At 42.0% G+C, this 19,390-nt stretch overlaps 1 protein-coding gene across 1 annotated transcript; it reads left to right on the plus strand.

The window, feature by feature from the left end:
• Positions 1–1,606: 1,606 nt before the first annotated feature.
• On the plus strand, positions 1,607–19,149 carry ttll12 (tubulin tyrosine ligase-like family, member 12). Its single transcript, XM_028400744.1, has 14 exons — positions 1,607–1,806; positions 7,821–7,987; positions 8,640–8,838; positions 9,175–9,334; positions 9,511–9,644; positions 12,142–12,218; positions 14,413–14,529; positions 15,138–15,332; positions 15,430–15,541; positions 16,112–16,263; positions 17,620–17,701; positions 17,789–17,857; positions 17,964–18,102; positions 18,866–19,149. Exons 1-14 carry the CDS (start codon positions 1,666–1,668, stop codon positions 19,015–19,017), a joined length of 1,896 nt encoding a protein of 631 aa, XP_028256545.1. The 5' UTR covers positions 1,607–1,665; the 3' UTR covers positions 19,018–19,149.
• Positions 19,150–19,390: the final 241 nt, after the last annotated feature.

Here is a 19,390-nt window from a genome sequence, read left to right on the forward strand (position 1 = left end):
ATACTTTATAGTGCACTAAAACAACAACTACACTACACTTATCCTAGTATTCACATCCAGATCATGTAGTACATTATGTCTTCCTACATCTACCCTCTGACTGTCTGCATACTAGACTCGCACTTTAAGTACAAAGTTTAAAGCAGTCCTGACATCAGTCCTCTGGAGGTTTCTGCATGAACACACTGTGGCACCACCACTTTCAGCTTCTCTGATGATCTCATCCTCCATCATGGTTGGAGGTTTATGTTCAAAGAATCATCTCATACAGTGAGTGTGTGACTCCCATAATTTTAACAAACATCTGTATGTCACCTAGTTATGTCTACATCCATAAAGAAGAAAGCAGCAGTGAAACAGTAAAGTTTACACTTTATGATGTTTATTTTCGATTTCATTTAGTTTCTATTGTGTATTGAGATACTGCTGGGACAGCCTCACTCAGTGTTAAGTGACTGTGAGGCTGTTGTGTCAGGATTGTGGTATCTATCTCTGTCTCTCTCCAGTTTTCAGCTCTTACCGTCTCTCAGCTTTGCCTGAAATGAAAAGCAGGAGAAACTTTAAGTTTGGAATCCATTCGTGCATCTTCACCTCACTCAGACATTTTGTACATTAGCATGTCAAAACCAGTAAACTGCTCATATGAAGTGTCCACCTCCATCTGAAGGACCAGGGACTTGTTGGAGGAATATATAAGAACAAATAGAAACAAAATTAAAACAATATGACTTACATACATTCCAAAAAAATAACAAGCACATTATACTGTGAGGTGTCCCTTTGGATTGCACCAGAAAGTATTAGGACTGGTCTGGTCAGTCGTTATCTCCTGGAATAACATGGCTCTGAGGATGAAGAGTCATAAGTCTGGAGTCTTTGTCATCCTTATTGGTTCATTCTTAGCAGATTGGTATTTCAAGTTTCAAACTTGTTATCTAAACCTGCCACTTGTTATTTCATTTTATTTTATACTTACTATATATTATTTTTATTGTATTACTTAAATTCTGTTAAATTGTATTCTGCTTTATTCTTTTTTGATATATATTGTATATTGTGTCTTATGTATTGCTAATTCTGCCGTTAGGCTGTATGTGGGTGCTGGGTGTTGGTGGTTTTGAGGCTGTAACAAGAATTTTCTACAAAGGTTCAATAGAGAATCAGTAGAGCTGCTTTGCTCTAAAGGTCTTGGGAAAATGAATAGACTCATTAAATATATTTGAGACCTTGCAAGCAATGTTATAGGTATCTTTATTTAATTTTTAATAGTGAAGATGTGTCATATCAGACATCACATTTGTTGTCATTTTTTATGGTTAGTGTCTAAGTAAAGATATGTCGTGTTTCTTTAAAATTCCCACAATGCCTTGCAGTATCAGCTGTCAGCGTCCCGTAACAGATTTGAAAATATATTTAGCCTCCATCAATAAATTTAAACTAACTAATAAGGAATTATTCAAAACGATTGCACTTATTGAAAAATGTAATATCGCTGTAACTTAGCAGACCCTTTGCTTTATTTTATTTGTTGTCCATATGTATGTTCGTATGTGTAAATTGTAAATGGCAATGTTATAAATAAAGATTTAAAAAAAAAACTGTCAGCGTCCCTCTTCCGGGTTTCCCCAAGCCGCTTCCACGTGAGCTATATAACTTACTACAGTAATGTCAACAAACCCTGTCATTTTAAATGGAGCGGAGGATGAAGAGTATCGAGCCTTCGTGGTTCTACACGCCGGAGCCCTGCAGTCTTCCGGGATCCCCGAAACCTACTGGAGGAGCCTGCATCACAAAATCACCAACGAGGTCTGCCTCTGCTAGCTAACATCCACAGACACTATCACACATGTAGTCGTGATATGAAGTGTACCACAACACAAAAAGGCTTTGTATATGCTAAATGAAAACTGTAATTGAACGACATTAGCGTGCTATTACGTAAAGGACAGTTAGGAGGAAGCTTGTGCTGACTAAAAAAAGTTATTTTAAAATTCTCTTTGATTTTTACAGATATATATATAAGACAGATGCTACAAATTGTACTAACTGTACACGTTCCAAGAAAGAATTCGACATTCGACTCAGGTACCAGTCGGCCTACTTCTTAGTGAATTTGGAGAATTAGTTTCTCGTGCCCAGTAAAGTACGAGTTGTATGTATTGTAAGCAAATGGAACACTGCATAAGGCACGATGCTGGAGGAATTGACACTTAAGGCTTGTTGTGACCTGATCTGGTCGCCCCGGATTCCCAGACTCCGTCCCCGATGCACAGAACATTGAATGAAAACCAGTACTGATCCGTTTCAGTTTCGCCTTTATATAAAGGGAGAATGCACAGCTCAATACAGACCCCTCGATCTGCTCCAGCAGCTGACCATTTGCATTCTGTCTGTCCCATGCATTAGGCTCGTTTTATTAATCTTACAACAAGGTGTGGTTACATTTACATAGAAAGGCATAAAAGGTAATGTTTTTCAGTGAAACATGCATATTCAATAATCATAAGGTGGAGGGCGTATACGAAACTTAAAAGACATTGAAGTTCTCCACTCACATCTTTGATGTGAGTGTGTGTGTGTATTCTCACAGGTCCTCCTGCTACGACCTTGAGTATATCTTATCTCTTTGGCAAGCTTGTGTTTTCATCTTTGGGGTCAACTAAGGGGTTTGCAGTTCGAATTTCTAGACTAACCATTAAACATCAGAATACTTTATGGCCTCAGTCAGAGGTCTCGATCTATGAGCAACCATACACTTTTACCATATGTGCAAACAAACATATATTTTGACCAGGTTTGACCATATATTTCCACAATTCCCCCTTTTGGACTCTACTAAGAGTCCAACACTCAGAAATATAAGGAAAAAGAAATAATAAACGGTCACATCAGCAAATAGGAAAACACTGTGTGTAATCAAACAAAACTATGAGTAAAAGTGACATCTATATGTAACAACACTGTGAGTAAATGTCCAAACACCTGGTGTGTGTGTATGCGTGTCAAAACCATAAATGAAGGTGCAAAAAAGAAAAACTCTGTGAAGAATGTAGTGTATTAAAAAACATATCATGTGAGTACATAAAACGAAACATGTTATACATCATAGTATGTGGGGGTATTTTAATCGGTCGGTCTTTCACCGTTCCCGCCCCCAGATACTCCTAACAGCTCAAATATAATGACAATTGTCAGTTAGAATGTACAAAATTGTGTTTTTATCAGTTCATGTATGTGTTCCTGTCCGTCTGCCTCATCGTCCAGCGCCCCGCCTGGTTCTCTGGTCCTCTCATCCTCAGGATGTGTCTTCTTTCTTCAGATCACTGGGGTAGACTACCCAGGACCCTTGATCTCTGTCAGGGGATTATTCTGCCCCTTTTGTGACAGGATCTGTGTCTGAATCAGCCGATTCAGACTTCTGCGCCCTCAGATCAGCGTGGACGTCCTGTAGAGATCATTGAGGCTCCTCTGCAGCTGTGCACTGGCTCCAGTGGAACCAGGTGTCCCCCTTTCCTCTCAGCCGAACCGCGTGAGAGGTGCGTTCCGTCACCTGATAGGGACCTGTCCACCTCGGCTCCGACCACTTCCTTTTATCACCTTCAGGAGGACCCACTCGGCTGTGTGTGGCTCCTTCTGGACTCACCATCTCTCCTTTGTCCTGTAATACAAATTCTAACACCAAAGCTTCAAATTCATTATATTATGGTTTATATTAATACCATACTGCATACTTCTTCAGTCTCAGCCGGCCAGCTGGTCCAGGAAACTGTCGACCTGTAAGAAGCTCATAGGGTGTGGATTATATGGCGTTATTACCAGAACATCAATACAATAGATAATACTTGAACCCATATAAATTTGGTCTGTGCACAGATTTTAGCCTATTTTTGTTTTAGGTTTGATTCATCCTTTCCACCTTTCCTTGAGATTGTGAATGATAAACAGTACCAAAAGCATGCTTCTTTTTTTTTTCGGAAAACCATGTCTAGGGATGTAGGTGTTAATCAGAAATTTAATGACAGTTTGTCTCGACACCCCACATGGCCTACCCCATGCGCTTCCTCCATGGCAGTCTGTCTCAGTCCAGGTGGCAGTATGGGGCGTCCGTCAGGCCCTCTCCATACTCCTCCTGTGTCAGTCGCCCCTCTAGCTTTCCACAGTGTTTTTTCCTGTGGAGAGGCTTTGTTTTGCAATTGCATCAAATCAGTCCAATCAACAGGGGGAGGCAAGTCTGTTTCTGAACACATAAAAATCATTCGCTCAACATACCCTGCTGCCTGTTTTGCTGCCTGATCTGCTGCATTGTTTCCTCTTGTGACCCTGTCCGTTCCTGCTCCATGACCTTTGCACTTAATCACAGCCACTTTGCTAGGCAACAACAGAGCTTCAGCAAGCTCTCTCATTTCAGCCTCATGCCGTATAGGTTTGTTAGTTGCAGTGAGAAAACCTGCTCTCAGCCATTGCCCTAATTCCACATGCACTGCTCCTGCCACATATGCTGAGTCAGTAAAAACATTGATGTCCTGTCCTTGACCTATCTTTAGTGCCTCAATCACTGCCCTCACCTCGGCTCTCTGCGCTGACTGCTGTCCCTCCAGTCTTTCTGCTTTCAGTGTTCTCATTTCTTCCCCTGTGTCTTCAACAACTGCGTATGCTGCTCTGAGTCCTTCTGTGTCATGTCTAAAACAGCACCCATCTGTGAACAGATTTCTGGCCTCTGAAAGAGGTGTGGCTTGTAAATCGACTCTGACCTTTTCTTCCCTAATCACCCTCTCTGTGCATGTGTGTGGCTCTCCTGTTCCTATCTGGTCTGCCATGTTGATGCCCTCATGTGTGAAGGTGATGTTTGGTGCTTCTAAAATCTTGCTCAACCTCCTCTGTCTCAATGAGGTGAGTGTGAATGTCTCTGAGTTCACGTATGCCACTACACTATGTGTTGTCAGTACATACAGCTGGTGTCCCATGACCATGTGTGCGGTTTTTTGAATTAGCTTAGCTATTCCTGCTGCGTGTTGTGTGCATTGAGGGTGTCTTTTCTCCATGTTGTCCAGGGGGACACTGATGTACATCAGTATTACTCTCTCTCCCCCTTTTCTCTGGAACAGGATGCCATTGATGCAGGCATCCGTTCCAGAGACATCCAAATAGAAAGGTAAAGTGTAGTCAGGGGTGGCTAGTTCTGCTGCAGTGGCCAAAGATTGTTTAAGAGCAATGAATGCTTGTTCCGCGGCCTGCGTCCAATTTAGGCGAGCTGACACATTACGCATGCCATGTTCTTTGACAAGGTCTCTGAGAGGTTGTGTGAGGCCAGTGTAGTTAGCAACAAAGTTTCTACTGTAGCCAGTCAGACCGAGAAATGAGAGCATGTCCTTCACTTTATCAGGACGCGGATGATGCAAAATGGTAGATTTGTGTGAAGGCGATATGCTGACTCCCTTTTGTGAAACAATGCGTCCTAAGAAAGCAACTTGTTTCCTGACTAATTGGAGTTTAGATTTGCTGACCTTAAAACCAGCTGTGGCCAGATGTTGCAAAACAGCCTGCGTGGCATCCAGGCAGATTGCTGCCGTTGGAGCTGCGATAAGAAGGTCATCAACGTACTGAATGAGTGTAGTGTTTTCTGGGAGGGTGCAGTGACTGAGTATCTGTTTCAAAACCTGATTAAAAATACCGGGGGAGAGCGCAAAACCTTGAGGTAGCCTGGTGTAGCGATACTGCGTTCCCTGATATGTGAATGAGAAAATGTCTCTGCATTCAGGTGCCAGAGGGAGACAAAAGAAAGCATTAGCTAAATCTATGCAGGTGAACCAGCTCTGTGAAGGATCCAGTTGGGCCAATGCCACATATGGATTCGGAACTGGTACCGTGGGGGTTGACAGTGCAGCGTTAATGTCCCTCAGATCATGTGCCATGCGATATTTACCTGTCCCTTTCTTTTCTACAGGTAGGATGGGAGTGTTCCAATCTGAGTGAGAGAGTTCCAGCACGCCATTTTCAAAGAGTCCATGAATAGTATCTGCAATGCCAGCTCCGGCTGCTGGCTTGTGGGGATACTGTGGTATCCATAAAGGGCCTGGTGTGTTAATCTGAAATGTCACAGGTTCACAGTCCACCAGACCCACATCAGTGGGACCGTCTGCCCATAAATGTGGTGGCAAGCTGTCAATCACAGCCTGTGCCAGAGGATGATCAGTTTTCTCTCTACCATGATGTCTAGCAAGCAGTTCATGTGCCAGAGTGACAGTGTTCATAGTTGAAACAGTTATTTTGTATGCTTTAGCAGATGGAGAATACATGATTTGAGGTAAAGGTGTGGGTTGCCAGTCTGATTGCCCCATGGCACGTTTAACCATGCCACCTAGTTCTTTGGCCTGGTGGTTTGGATGTACAGCTAATGAGACGTGGGGATGCCCTTCGTCACTCATCATGTACCAAGACATTTGTTCTGGAGTGAGGTCCACACCGGCTGCCACGCCCTCAGGTGCCACAAAAATGTCTCGGACTGTAATAGACCAGTCCTGTCCCTCTAGGGAGTGCGCAAACTTCTCATGGTACCAATCAGTTTGCTGCCTGTCATAAAACAGAGTCACATGAGGGGGGTCAGGGGGAGAAACATATGGTTCGACCTGCGCTATCCAGGGCTTCCACTGCAGGTAGGCAGAGAGGATTCCTGGGTTCTGGGGAGTTTCAGGATGTAACATGCCCCAGTAGATGTCAGCACATGGGTCAGTCACAGGTCTCATCAGATATTGTCCGCCTGTGTCTGCAATATTACAGTGGAACATGGTGCCGTCCGGCAGTGTCACTGTCAGCCCGTCTGGGCCGCACAAAATAGATGCTCCAAACTTAATCAGCAAGTCTCTCCCCAGTATATTCAGAGGCAGAAGAGGTGAGTGTACAAAACAGTGTGAAACAGTCTGATGTCCCAGCTGAGCAGTCATGGGAGTGGTTATAGGCAGAGTCTGTTTATCCCCAGAGAAGCCCATCACAGTGATAGAGTTGTTGGACAATTCCATAGAAGATGAGTGAAACAATGTAGAACAGGTGGCGCCAGTATCCACCAGAAAAGGCAGTGTCTCATCCTCTACTTGCATAGATAACATCGGATCTGCCGTAACGATGTAATCTGAGCTGCTCTGTGGGGCGTGTCATTGTTGTGACATGCACAGAACATTGAATGAAAACCAGTACTGATCAGTTTCAGTTTCGCCTTTATATAAAGGGAGAATGCACAGCTCAATACAGACCCCTCGATCTGCTCCAGCAGCTGACCATTTGCATTCTGTCTGTCCCATGCATTAGGCTCGTTTTATTAATCTTACAACAAGGTGTGGTTACATTTACATAGAAAGGCATAAAAGGTAATGTTTTTCAGTGAAACATGCATATTCAATAATCATAAGGTGGAGGGCGTATACGAAACTTAAAAGACATTGAAGTTCTCCACTCACATCTTTGATGTGAGTGTGTGTGTGTATTCTCACAGGTCCTCCTGCTACGACCTTGAGTATATCTTATCTCTTTGGCAAGCTTGTGTTTTCATCTTTGGGGTCAACTAAGGAGTTTGCAGTTCGAATTTCTAGACTAACCATTAAACATCAGAATACTTTATGGCCTCAGTCAGAGGTCTCGATCTATGAGCAACCATACACTTTTACCATATGTGCAAACAAACATATATTTTGACCAGGTTTGACCATATATTTCCACAGGCTGCACAGTGCATGTAGCAGTACACCATCTTAACTAATTTTAATTGGGAAAATTACTCTCTAATAGATTCCAGGATTGTCACTGGTTATTTTATGTTGTTTTTGCAGATTTACGATGCTGGGGAAGTTTTTGGAATAATGCAGTACCAACAAGAAGACGATGAAGAAGAAGAAAATGGAGAGGATAAGAAGAAAAACAACAATCCTGGTCCTGTGATCAGCTGCAAAGTGGTTGTGACCAGGGAGAATGGCCTGCAGGCCGCAGAGCCCACCAGGTGAGGGCGACAAATGCTTAGACTTCCATTCTGTGACTCTGAATTTGACAGGCGGTGACCATGGCCACCTTAAATTTGCATCATTCACATTTGTTAGACAAAGCACTGTATTTGTGTACTCCAGCTTTTCACCTTGATATAAACTTGGCCAGGTCATGCTAACCCACACTTTCTGCACAGCTTCAACTCTATCTGGCACTTGATATCATCCTTCCAACTAGGCTGTAGGTGATACTGTTTTCTTCTGTCATAAAATCTTTTTATGCAGTAAATAATATTAATCCTTCCACAGTAGTGACAAGAAATGTTAGTTAACAGGTTGTGAAAGTTTAAAATAATGTCCCCAACTCTGGAACTGACACAATGATGCAGAAGTTTGGCCTCTTGGCACAGTAAATTGATGGTGCGGCCCTGGGGTGCCCAGAACATCATGTACTTAGAGCAAAGTGAAGCGTGGTTGCTGTAGATATGTGCAACATTGCCACTAAAGTATTGTCATTTTATCCTGAATCATTCACTTCAGCACTGAAGACGCCACATCTGCATATTTGTGACATATGAACTGTGGAGCGATGCAATAGCTGAAGTGTGTGATTGTCAGTAGTGCTTTGTGTGCAGACTAATGCTTCTCTTTCTCTTCCTCTCACTGCAGTGTTTTCCTGGTGGACCATGCCTGGACGTACCGCGTGGACCATGCCCGACAACAGCTAGAGCAGATTCCCGGCCTGCTGACGAGGATGGCTGCCCTCATGGGGGTGGACTTCCACGGCGAGGCCCCTGATCCAGACACAGTGGAGCTGGTGATGGAGCGCATGTGGAAGTACAACCAGACTTATCACATATCTCAGGGGGTATGTTAGAAAACACCACCCACATACAACAGGGAAGAAATAACGTGGCGTTAGAGGCCGTTTTTCTGCCAGTCATGTGACGGGAATTCTATATTTTTCTTTGGCTGCAAGTTGACAAGCACCTGTATGGAAGAGGATTAGGACCATTAAATTCATGGCTTTATTCTCAGAATTCTGAGATTCTGTCGTTTTTTTCTTCTTTAATAATGTATCCCTAATAATAATGGTGCTCTTTATGATCAAAGTTATAAATATAGCAAAATATTTAACTGAGGGTGTGATAGGCAATTTAAACACACTCCTACACTCCTATATCATTTGTGTTTTATTGTGCAGACAGCAGAGGAAAAGGTTCCAGTGTGGTACATCATGGATGAGTTTGGCTCCCAGGTGCAGCACTCCGACCAGCCCAGCTGCAGAATGGCTCCCTTCTTCTACATAGAGGGCCAGCTGGCTTACACGGTGCTTTGGCCCTTGCAGGACCTGCAGGAAGGAGGTGAAAGCACACACACACGCACCAAGATAGTACTTAAGAGGAAATACTGACCGCTAAGTAGTTTTAAAGAAATATGAAGTTACACATAATTATAATGTGCTGTTGTCTTAGAATAATCAATGAGCTGTGCCACAGACAGAGTAAGGAGACTTTTCAACTTGCTATGATCTTCACAGACGAAATAACGCGGGACTACACATATGGAGAGACAAACCCCCTGGTGAGGAAATGTCGCCTGTTACCATGGATACCTGCTGATCTAGAGGGGGTCAGCAGCATCACCCCTGAGCCCTCAGACACCTACTACGAGGTAAGGACTAACAAAATAGGAACATGTGTAACACAGTGTAGGACACATGGAGAACTTTACATACACTGCAAAAACTGGAAGTGCTAAGATGAAACATTTTAATCAGCAATTTCAAAATGTCATTTTTAGGATCTTATCAAGTAAAATTAACTTGCTGCATGGACAGATGGGTTCACTGCTTTTAAGTAATTTTCTCTCAAATTTAGTGTTTATATCTTATAATTAGAAGACCCTTTTTGCAGTGTAAAACACAACACCCTCCAGTTGGTGGGCCGGCAGTGAGTGGCCAGCTCACTGCCCATCTGCCCCTGGCCTCCAGAATTCCTCCTCTCTCTTACTCTAGATCCAACGTTCTGCCTCTTTCCCCATTCGATGGACGGCTTGCTTCTTGCTTTGCTTATCCAGCCCTAGAGCAGAAAGTAAATGCCTTGCTGACTTTGCTGGGAAGCCCCAAACAACCACGCCTGCCAGCCCTTGTCTCTACAGTCTTAGGCTAGAGATTGATACTCTGAGGCCTTCCTTTCATGGGCCTCAATGGTTATGTGAGGACACAAAAACAGTTATGTTCTTAACAATTTCCTCAGTTCTAGGAATGTTCCTGGAATACAGAGTTGGAGGCTAAACCTAGTTGCCTGGGACATTAGCATATTTTCTCCAACAGCTTCAAGTCTGAGCCCTGAAGGTTTCTGCTTGGTAACAACCTATGAAGTCCACACATGTAGAGGAATCAAACTATAAATGCAAGTCTTTGGATGCCATAATAGACTTGTTTGGAAGTCAAAAGGCATTATACCAACAGTAAAGTTTAGAGGTGGGATCATCATGGTATAGGCAAACTTCATATACTTGAAGGAAGGATGAATGGGAAAATGTAGAGACATTTTTGATTAAATAAAAAAAAACCCCAACTGGTTTCAGAGAAAGAAAATACAAATAAAAAGCTGCTAGATTGTATTGTCAATTTGAGTCAAACAAAAAGTCAGGAGTCAGAAGTCAGCCTTCAGCAGGATTTATTCAGATCAATTGTTGACACGTATCAGCCAGCAATTTTAGATGAAAAGCCCCCGAACCTCAAACTTAAGATCTGTTATAGCCAAGCCTGTGTGTGCGTGTATGCGTGGTCTGCGTGCACGTTTGTGTGTGCTAAAGAGGGTGTCCAAATTTGGCAACTAATTCTGGCATTGTGTGCGTTTCCACATCTGTTTCCTATCAACTTGACTTGTTTTTGTGTATGGCAGTTCAACCAAGGACAAACCAGGTAATTCCGACCTAGCTCTTCAACTCTTGAACTAAACACTTGGTTCTGGGAAGTAGTAAAGAAAAAGCATTCTGGGAACCTAACCTATCAGTACATGAACATTTTTCTTCCACATATCCCTCCTCAGGTGGGTTCTTCCCACTTGACGTGTGTCAATCAAATTAGTGTTGTCATCAGAAGTGTTACTATGTGTGCACAGGTGAGTCTGTGAGAAGTATGTGAAGTGCAAAGTAAATGATAACTGACAGTTATATGAGTACATCAATATCACATGTGTGACCAAAGGTAAGTCTGTATATGCATGAATATGAATGATAATATGATAACTGATAACAATCCTAAGGATATTCTCAGAGTGTAGGAGTGAAAAACCCTGTCGGCTGTTATCTCCAGGGAAAAGATTCCTACGGCCCCTCCCACCAGGCGACCATGTTAACTAAGAACACCTTTCAAAATGTAACAAACGTGTTAACAAACTTAGAGTAAATGTTTAAATGACCAAATAACTATGGAATTACTGAAAACAACTGATTATGAGTACACTGAAAACAAAACATAAACTGATTATGAATGTTATGAAATCAACCATGAATATATGACAATGAAGATGTGATGCTCTTTATTGGATGTAGGAATGTCATCCTCTCCGTGAACCCATGTGCTGCACTTTATGTGTATGTTATGTCATGTCTGGGAAGTACCAAGAAAAAGCATTCTGGGAACCTAACCTATCAGTACATGAAATTTTTCTTCCACAATTGTCCCAGCCAATCACCTGACTTGAATCCTGTAGAAAATCTATGGAAAGAACAGAAAGTTCAAGATTTGAAAACTGTTTGCGTGGAAGAACGGGCTAAAAAAATGGAAAGGTGAGACAGAAAAAACATCAGATCCACCCAAAGGCAGACCCAGCCTTTCAGTTTGTCAGAGAAGGGGACAAAGCCCCCAAGACGACAAAAAAGAGGCCCTCAAGGAAAAGCACTAAAAACCACAACAACAACAGAGAACACAGAAGGAAACTGTTGTTCTACTGTGTGAGGGGTTACAGCAGTGTTTAACAGCAGTCTGTTGTCTGTGGTTTGCTGTTTTAAAAAGAAATGAATTACATTTGTTTGCCTGCCACACAGATTCTTCATTTTCATTGTCTCATGTCTCTTCCTGTGCAGTGGAGATACCACCAAATAATAAAAAACTTTTTACGTTTTTACGTTAATCACAGTCTGTCCTCTGTCTCTGCAGACAATTGCACAGGAGAACAAGGAGCAGCTCCCTGTGGAAATCCAACCCTACACTGTCCCACAAGACAAAATCCTCAAGTAAGTCTCAACTGAAGATCTGAAGAAGTACTTTTACTCAAAGTAATGTAAAAACACTGTCCTGCTGTAGATAATATGGCACTCGATGCGTGTCATGCACGAGCTGATAAAATGACATTTTGCAGTGTGATTTGTCTCTGTGACCTGTACTCCACCATGTTCCATACGGTTGTAAGTCCATGATGTTTCTTATTCTTGTGATGGTGTGACAAAGATGACGCTGCTGTGATGAGATGATGATGTTGAGAGGCATGGCTCTAACTTTAAACTTGGTTCTTCTCTTAGAGTTTATTGCAGATCAAAAATAATAGAGCAAAAAAGGTCAGCAAACACTTGCAAAACTGAAGAGCAAAGCCGAAACTCCTCCTTTTATACAGTTATCAAGCCCCTTTGCACTTTCTCACCCAGTGCCTTAGCCAGACCCCTCCTCCTTGCCAGGGGCCATCTGTTTGCTGCACTGCTACAACAGAGCAGCTTCTAGATGTGCTCAGTTGGTTCACTTGCATGTCATCTGGCATGATGACATCTAGCTCAAGGCCCTTCCTCAGTGTGTTTGAAGTACTAAAAAATCGATTCAGGCGTACGTTAGCTACAGTCCTGTGTTACAAATCCATTACCTTCTCGGTTTCAATAATCTGATCATGTGTTTCAAAGGGCACTGCTGGTGAAATAGCAGATTCTTGGAGCAAAACAGAAACATCTGGCTGAGGAGTTGGGTAAAGTGGAAACCTGAAACTTAGGTGGCTTACCTGTAATGGATCTGTGCACTTGGTATGTGCCAGGTTAAAGTTTAAAGGCTATAAGCCCTAAGGACATGAATGGTAGTGGACTCCTAAAAACCAGTGTGACCGCTAGAGCTAGATGTTGCTAGAAGTTAATATACATATGCTAGAAGTCATTACCTAGAGTTTTACTTTCATGATACTGAGGTGTACTAACACTAGGGAAAACAGGAGAATTCTGAATTTTAAAATATTTATTTTGTATGCAGGTTCAGCAGTCTAAGCAAAGCAACAGCTCTTAAATTCAAATCGGGTAATTGTTAAAATCTAAAAAATCATCAAAATTATTCAAATCGCAAAATTCCATAAAACCGAAGGAAATTGTCATCCTCTCTCAATAACATTAATTCCGCATAAAATCATTCAAATAGGGTACTCATGAGCTGGCTCGAGTATGAGGGGTGAAAAAGTCTAATTCTGTTCAAAAATCCTTGTTGAGGAAGATCGAGCGTGCCGCGGGGCCAGGGCAGCCACACCCGATCAGTCACTGGTGCACGAAGTCGGTCTGAGGACCCGTCACGGAGAAGTGTATGTTCTCACTTCCCTGTCAGTCAAAGATGTCTTCTTCTTTGTTCTCGACTCATTACAAAGCCCAAGAATTAGCACTAGCATGCTAAAGATGTGTCCAACTTCACCTGCTAAGCAGGGGGAATGCATACAGAACTTTTAAAGCCAAAATAGCACTGCAGAGGGTTTGGCTCAGTCTGCACGCAGCGCAGTCCTCGTCCGGTGTAGAAATCCCGGGTTGAGCCTTTGTACTCAACCTTTTATAGCCCATAGTGCAAAGACAACCTATTTTCCAAACATCTTCAAACTGCAGATGTTTGCCAACCAATTGTACAACATTTCATTTCACTGCAAATATATTTTGACCAATGGTCAGCACCATGATATCACACACTTTTAAATATGCATTTCTTAGATCATTCTTAGCTCTAATTTTATTAACCATCATGTTTGTCATGTACGCCATGGCAACCCAAATGTCAGTTCCTCATTTGGTGCAACTATGATGCAGTCATCCACCAGATGCATCCTGTTTTTCACCATGGAAGTTATGACCATGACTAATTTCTGCCCATTTCTTATAAACACATGCACAGTTGTCCTCATATAACCCATGTATAACAGAAAGATGATTTGAGAGATATGTTCGATTACTAGATGATAGATATTCTGACAATTTCATATATATATATATAAACTTTACAAGATTAAAAGTACACCATTCCTTAAAAGCTTCAGACCCATTTTTTTGATAATATAATATAACCGGGATATAATTTCCACTTGACAACCCTAACACTCGAAACAACATCAAACCCAGGAAAAGAACCTGTTCTGCTTCTTTCATCGGCTGTTATAATCACTGCATTGTTTTCCACATTTCCACATCGTTCGTGTGTTTACAGGGTTTACTCAGAGATGTCACAGGTAACAAACAACCTGACCCACCCTCGCTTCCAGCTGACAGAGGATGAGGAGGAGGCTGATATCATTTGGGGCTATAATCACATCAAAGACTACAGGTGAGCCACAGGAACATGGGACTGATTCCTGCTGTGCCTTGGCTGAGTCAACCAGTACACAGTAGTGAAACACATGGTTCTCTGTTCTAACGTGTTTTCATGGCTTCTGCTTACATCCCTGGCAAGCGACTGCTAAGAATAAGATCTAAAGTTTAAAGGATATATACTTTTTAGTGGAAAGAGTAACATCAGAAGTTACTGCAAGGTCAAATTACTCTGTAGTACTTACACATTCAGGGAGAGGCTGTGGTCTCTGCATCACGTGGCCAGAAGGTGCACCTCATTTCTGTAGTTTGTTTCATCTCCCCTGGAGATGAAACTGTTTTAGCACATGTTTTAGCACATGCACAATTTTCATCCTGTATCCTAAGAGGTAACAAAAGATGATATGAGAGATGTGTCCGATCATTAAACAATAGATATACTGACAATTTCATTTTCGAATCATTACATTAATTATTTCGGTTAATGCTTCAGCCCATCGCCCTTTCTAGTGGGAACTAACATTGAGATCTCAACTCCACTTGACAATAGGTATAATGTGTGATCATGGTCATTGGGATTTGAGGAGACATGTCCATTTGGACCTTCATCTTCCTCTCTGACAGGAAGCTGAGCGAGGAGCGACCCCATGTCATGCTGAACCAGTTCCCCTGTGAGAGCATGGTCACCGTGAAGGACTGTCTGGCTGCCGTGGCTCGGAGAGTAAAAGACGGCCCATCGCCTGATTGGCTACCAGAGACCTTCAACTTGCAGACGGAGCTGCCACAGTTTATCAAGTGTTATCACTGGAGACAACAAAGGTTCTATTTCTGTTTCTTTCACTGAATTATTTACATTTATGAAGCCACATTGTTTTCTCATTATCTATGACATGCTTCTGTTTCTGTATTTTTTTAGGGGGGAAGATAACCACTGGATCTGCAAGCCTTGGAATTTAGCACGGGGATTGGACACACACATCACCAACAATCTGGACTATATAGTCAGACAGAGAGAGAGTACACCAAAGGTGCAAGCACACACACACGCACACACATAGACAACAGGAAAGCAGCTTGAAAAAAATGTGAAGATCACATCCTGTAAAAGCTGCAAAATTGTAGAACTAAAAGAACGCAAATCTGTGCAGCGTGTTTAAAGGTTTGTGAAATATTTAGACTTATGTATATTTCTGCATAAATATGACGCAAAACAGCCAATTTTACACAAGTCCTGAGAGTAGAAAAAGTGAACCCTATCAAAACAAATGAAACATGAATGAAACAAAAAGCTGTACTTTAAGTGTAATCTGTGAACCCTTGTGCAGCAAGAACAGCAACTGAAGGTTTCTGGTAACCCCACCCCACAGGGTGCTTTGTCATGCCCAAGTAGCACTGATCTTTACCAACAAGATTGAGCAAGCAGAAGGTTGTACATCAGAACAGTAGACAGTAGATTTTCAAAATAAAACACAATTAGACTAGCCAAATTCACCCTACAGTTGCTGTCATGCGCTCATTCAGAAATGCCAGAATTCGTGACCAGTTCTATGAAGTCTGCAGGCACAGTACCTTTTTAAAGTTGTGCGTTTATTTTGTAGGTGGTGTGTAAGTACATTGAAGATCCAGTTCTGTTCCACAGGGAGGAAGTGGGCATGGTGAAGTTTGACATTCGCTACATGCTTATGCTGCGTTCTGTGCAGCCTCTGCGCTTCTATGCCTATAACGTCTTCTGGCTGCGCTTTGCTAATAGGTAAGAGTACACAATCACAGAATAAAAAACACATTTTAAAACATTAAATTAGGAGAAAATCATTACATGAGTGTGTATGTGTTCAAACGTTGGCTACCACTCCTGGCAATGTCTTCAACCAGATGAATTCCATCTTCCTATGGCTGCCTGTTGTTTACCATTAGTGAACTCAAATTGACCTGCTGCATAATATCCTTATCGTGTTCCTAACCCAAATGCCAGACTGGTTACTTAATGTTTTTCCCCAACAACAGTTTCTGTCAGTGCTGTATTATCTAGGAGGTTGAAATGTGCCAAATGTGTTAACGGGTGGATGAGAAGGTACAAGTATTTTTTGTTTAGGGGGAAAAAAGAAGAAAAAAGTAAAGGCAGGCAAGGGAGGGAGCGAGCAGAAAAGCTCCTGCGCTCTTCAGAAACAAGGACAGACCAGCAGCTGTAACCTTTGCTGGTTGGTTGCTATTCCCTTTCAAAGGCTTCGTCAGATGCAACAGAGACATGAGAATTAATCTGTGACTGTCCATCTTCATCACAAACAGGGACTTTTGTCCCAAGAGAACATAGCAAACTCCACAAAGAGCAGGATACATGCAGCAAATGCCGCTCCTAAGGTAGCTGGGCAACAGTGTTGAATCCTCTGAATGGTAGTGAGCTGCATTCATCAATGGTTTGGGTGACTTTGAAGGATGAGTAAATTGTTGTCTTATAAAAATATCATGAACTTATCTTATGTAATCACTGACCATATTACACAATTGTAACCAACAGCATTCAGAATGAGAATGCTCAATAACACTTTTCCAGATTTCAGGACTTATTCCTGCAGCACACTGATGGATGAACTGCTACGGATGAACTGATCAGAATTTGGTGGTCATAGTTAAAACAAATAAAATTAAATGTTGCTGTGGTAGCAGCATGTGCATTATTTTTAATTTAACACTTGCCAATCAGAAAACATGACTGGAGGTACATCAAATACTGTCAAACGTGTAGGAATTTAAGACAAACCAGTAGATTATGTTCTAAGAAAATGAATTCAACCCTATGTTGACCAAGACCTGGTACAGGGGGTTATATCTCCCAGCTGGTGTAGTTGCAGCTGGAGGCAGAATGTCCTCCTGTTGCTACCACAACCTTGACGGTTTGTACTAAGTGGGCCTTGAGTTTATGAACATAGTGGATGTCAACGCCTCCACTTTAAGGCCTCTTCATGTGCAATAAATGGTGCAATATTTTGTTTACTACGGTAATTAAATTTACCGATTGATCTGTGAACCCCTCCACACTGACTGCAGGGTACTTCCATTGTTGTTTACAGTCTAAGAACCAGACCTGACCTTTGTCTCCTTTACGTAGACCTTTCTCCTTGGAACATTTCGATGATTACCAAAAGCACTTCACTGTCATGAACTATGCAGAGGGGGTGCAGCTAAAGCAGGTACGATCAGTCATTTGACTTATCCTGTCACTGTGTGTAGATGTAAAGCCATCCTGTGTGAAAGCCTCAAGCACTGTTTGTCTCCAGGTGCACTATGATGAGTTCATTCCCATGTTTGAGAAGCAGTACCCACAGCATCGATGGAAAGAGGTGGAAGTAAGTGCAAACCAGAAAATTTTGTGTAGAAAACTGGGATTTGGACCTGCTCCAGTTGAATCAATATGTTCCATTTCTGCTCCTTATCTTTCATTCGTCTTCTCAGGCAGATGTGTTTAAAGCTTTTAAGGAGCTCTTCCAAGCAGCCACCTCACGACCAGCTCCATATGGTATTTGCCCTTATCCGTCATCCCGGGCCATCTACGCTGTAGACTTAATGCTGAAATGGAGTACTGGGCCAAATGGTGAGCATTTATTCTATATGTAAATCATCATTGTCACATCAGCCCTGATTGTAACCTGAATTCCTAAGAGGAGTCATAAATGCTGTGACAGAAAAGCTGAGCATTTAAGCTGCATACATTTAGACCTATTTTCAAATCTGGCTATCACACATGCGTGTCCACGCTCAATCCAGCTTAACACGGCTTCTTTGTTGTCCTCCAAACCACGAGGTGGCACATCATAAAATTCAAAATCTGTTTAGGTAGTATTAAACAGAAACCTTTAATAATGTTGCTCGATCAATGAAAACATGACCGCACTAGTGAACACTTGCTATTCTAAGTCCTCAACATCTCTCAATTAAAGGCACATTTTTACTATTTAACCAGATAAGTCCATAGTTTTGTCTCCATCTGGAAGAATGTGTTGTCTTGATGATAGCATCCCCATATCCCATTTTTCTCAGGATGTAAAGCCACAACACAGGGTTTATCCTAATAATGATGCCTCCAGCATTCTAGGTCACAGGATCACACTGATGTATGGTCACATGTGTACAGAGTAACCTCTGACAAATGACCAATCGTTCGCTGAGGGTTAGACATTAAAGTGAATTTCACAATCGCAAAGACTAGAAATGTGTGGAAGCAGCTTGCCTGGTTTTCAAGCAAAATTAACAAAATAAAGTGCTTACTGTTAGAACTACTCAACTACTACTGTGAAGGCTCCTTTTAATCATTTTCATAATTTCTTAAAACAACAAATTTTGTCATCATGGTTCAGGAGAGCGGATCATGCAGCCTCAAATCCTGGAGTTGAATTTCAGTCCGGACTGTGCCCGGGCCTGCCTCTACCACCCTTCCTTCTACAACCACATGTTTCAGACACTGTTCCTGGATCAGCCCGAAGACTGCCCGGTCACACAGATCGTATGATGAAACCCAACACTAAGCACATTTCTCTCCTTTTTTAATTGACCTGTTTTTGTCAATATAAAATTGGCTTGTGAGTAAAACCCTGCTGTACAAATTATCAATAAAAAAACTATATTGTAGTCCAAAAGTGAATCTCATGAGTGATGCCTTAAGCTCCTGTTTTCAACAACCACCTGAACATCTATCTTCTGTCCACTCATCACTTACCTTTTGGTAAAAATGGACGATTGCTCAAATGTTCCTCTGGCACACAGCCGGTTATTACAGGAAATGTCTTAATTCCTGCATCTAAAACCTGCATCCTTCCACATTATGTTTCTAGTGAAATCGTATTCAACAGAGTCACTCATTACAATCATACTAAAGAATAAAT

The sequence above is a fragment of the Parambassis ranga genome, chromosome 2, assembly GCF_900634625.1.
Source record: "Parambassis ranga chromosome 2, fParRan2.1, whole genome shotgun sequence".
In the NCBI taxonomy this organism is placed as follows: Eukaryota; Metazoa; Chordata; class Actinopteri; family Ambassidae; genus Parambassis; species Parambassis ranga.

Excerpts from the sequence above, each read along its gene's own strand:
- ttll12 (XM_028400744.1), top strand. The coding sequence starts at position 1,666 with ATGTCAACAAACCCTGTCATTTTAAATGGAGCGGAGGATGAAGAGTAT. Across the intron at positions 1,807-7,820 it reads ATCACAAAATCACCAACGAG|ATTTACGATGCTGGGGAAGT; the intron begins GTCTGCCTCTGC and ends TTGTTTTTGCAG. Across the intron at positions 14,530-15,137 it reads AATCACATCAAAGACTACAG|GAAGCTGAGCGAGGAGCGAC; the intron begins GTGAGCCACAGG and ends CCTCTCTGACAG.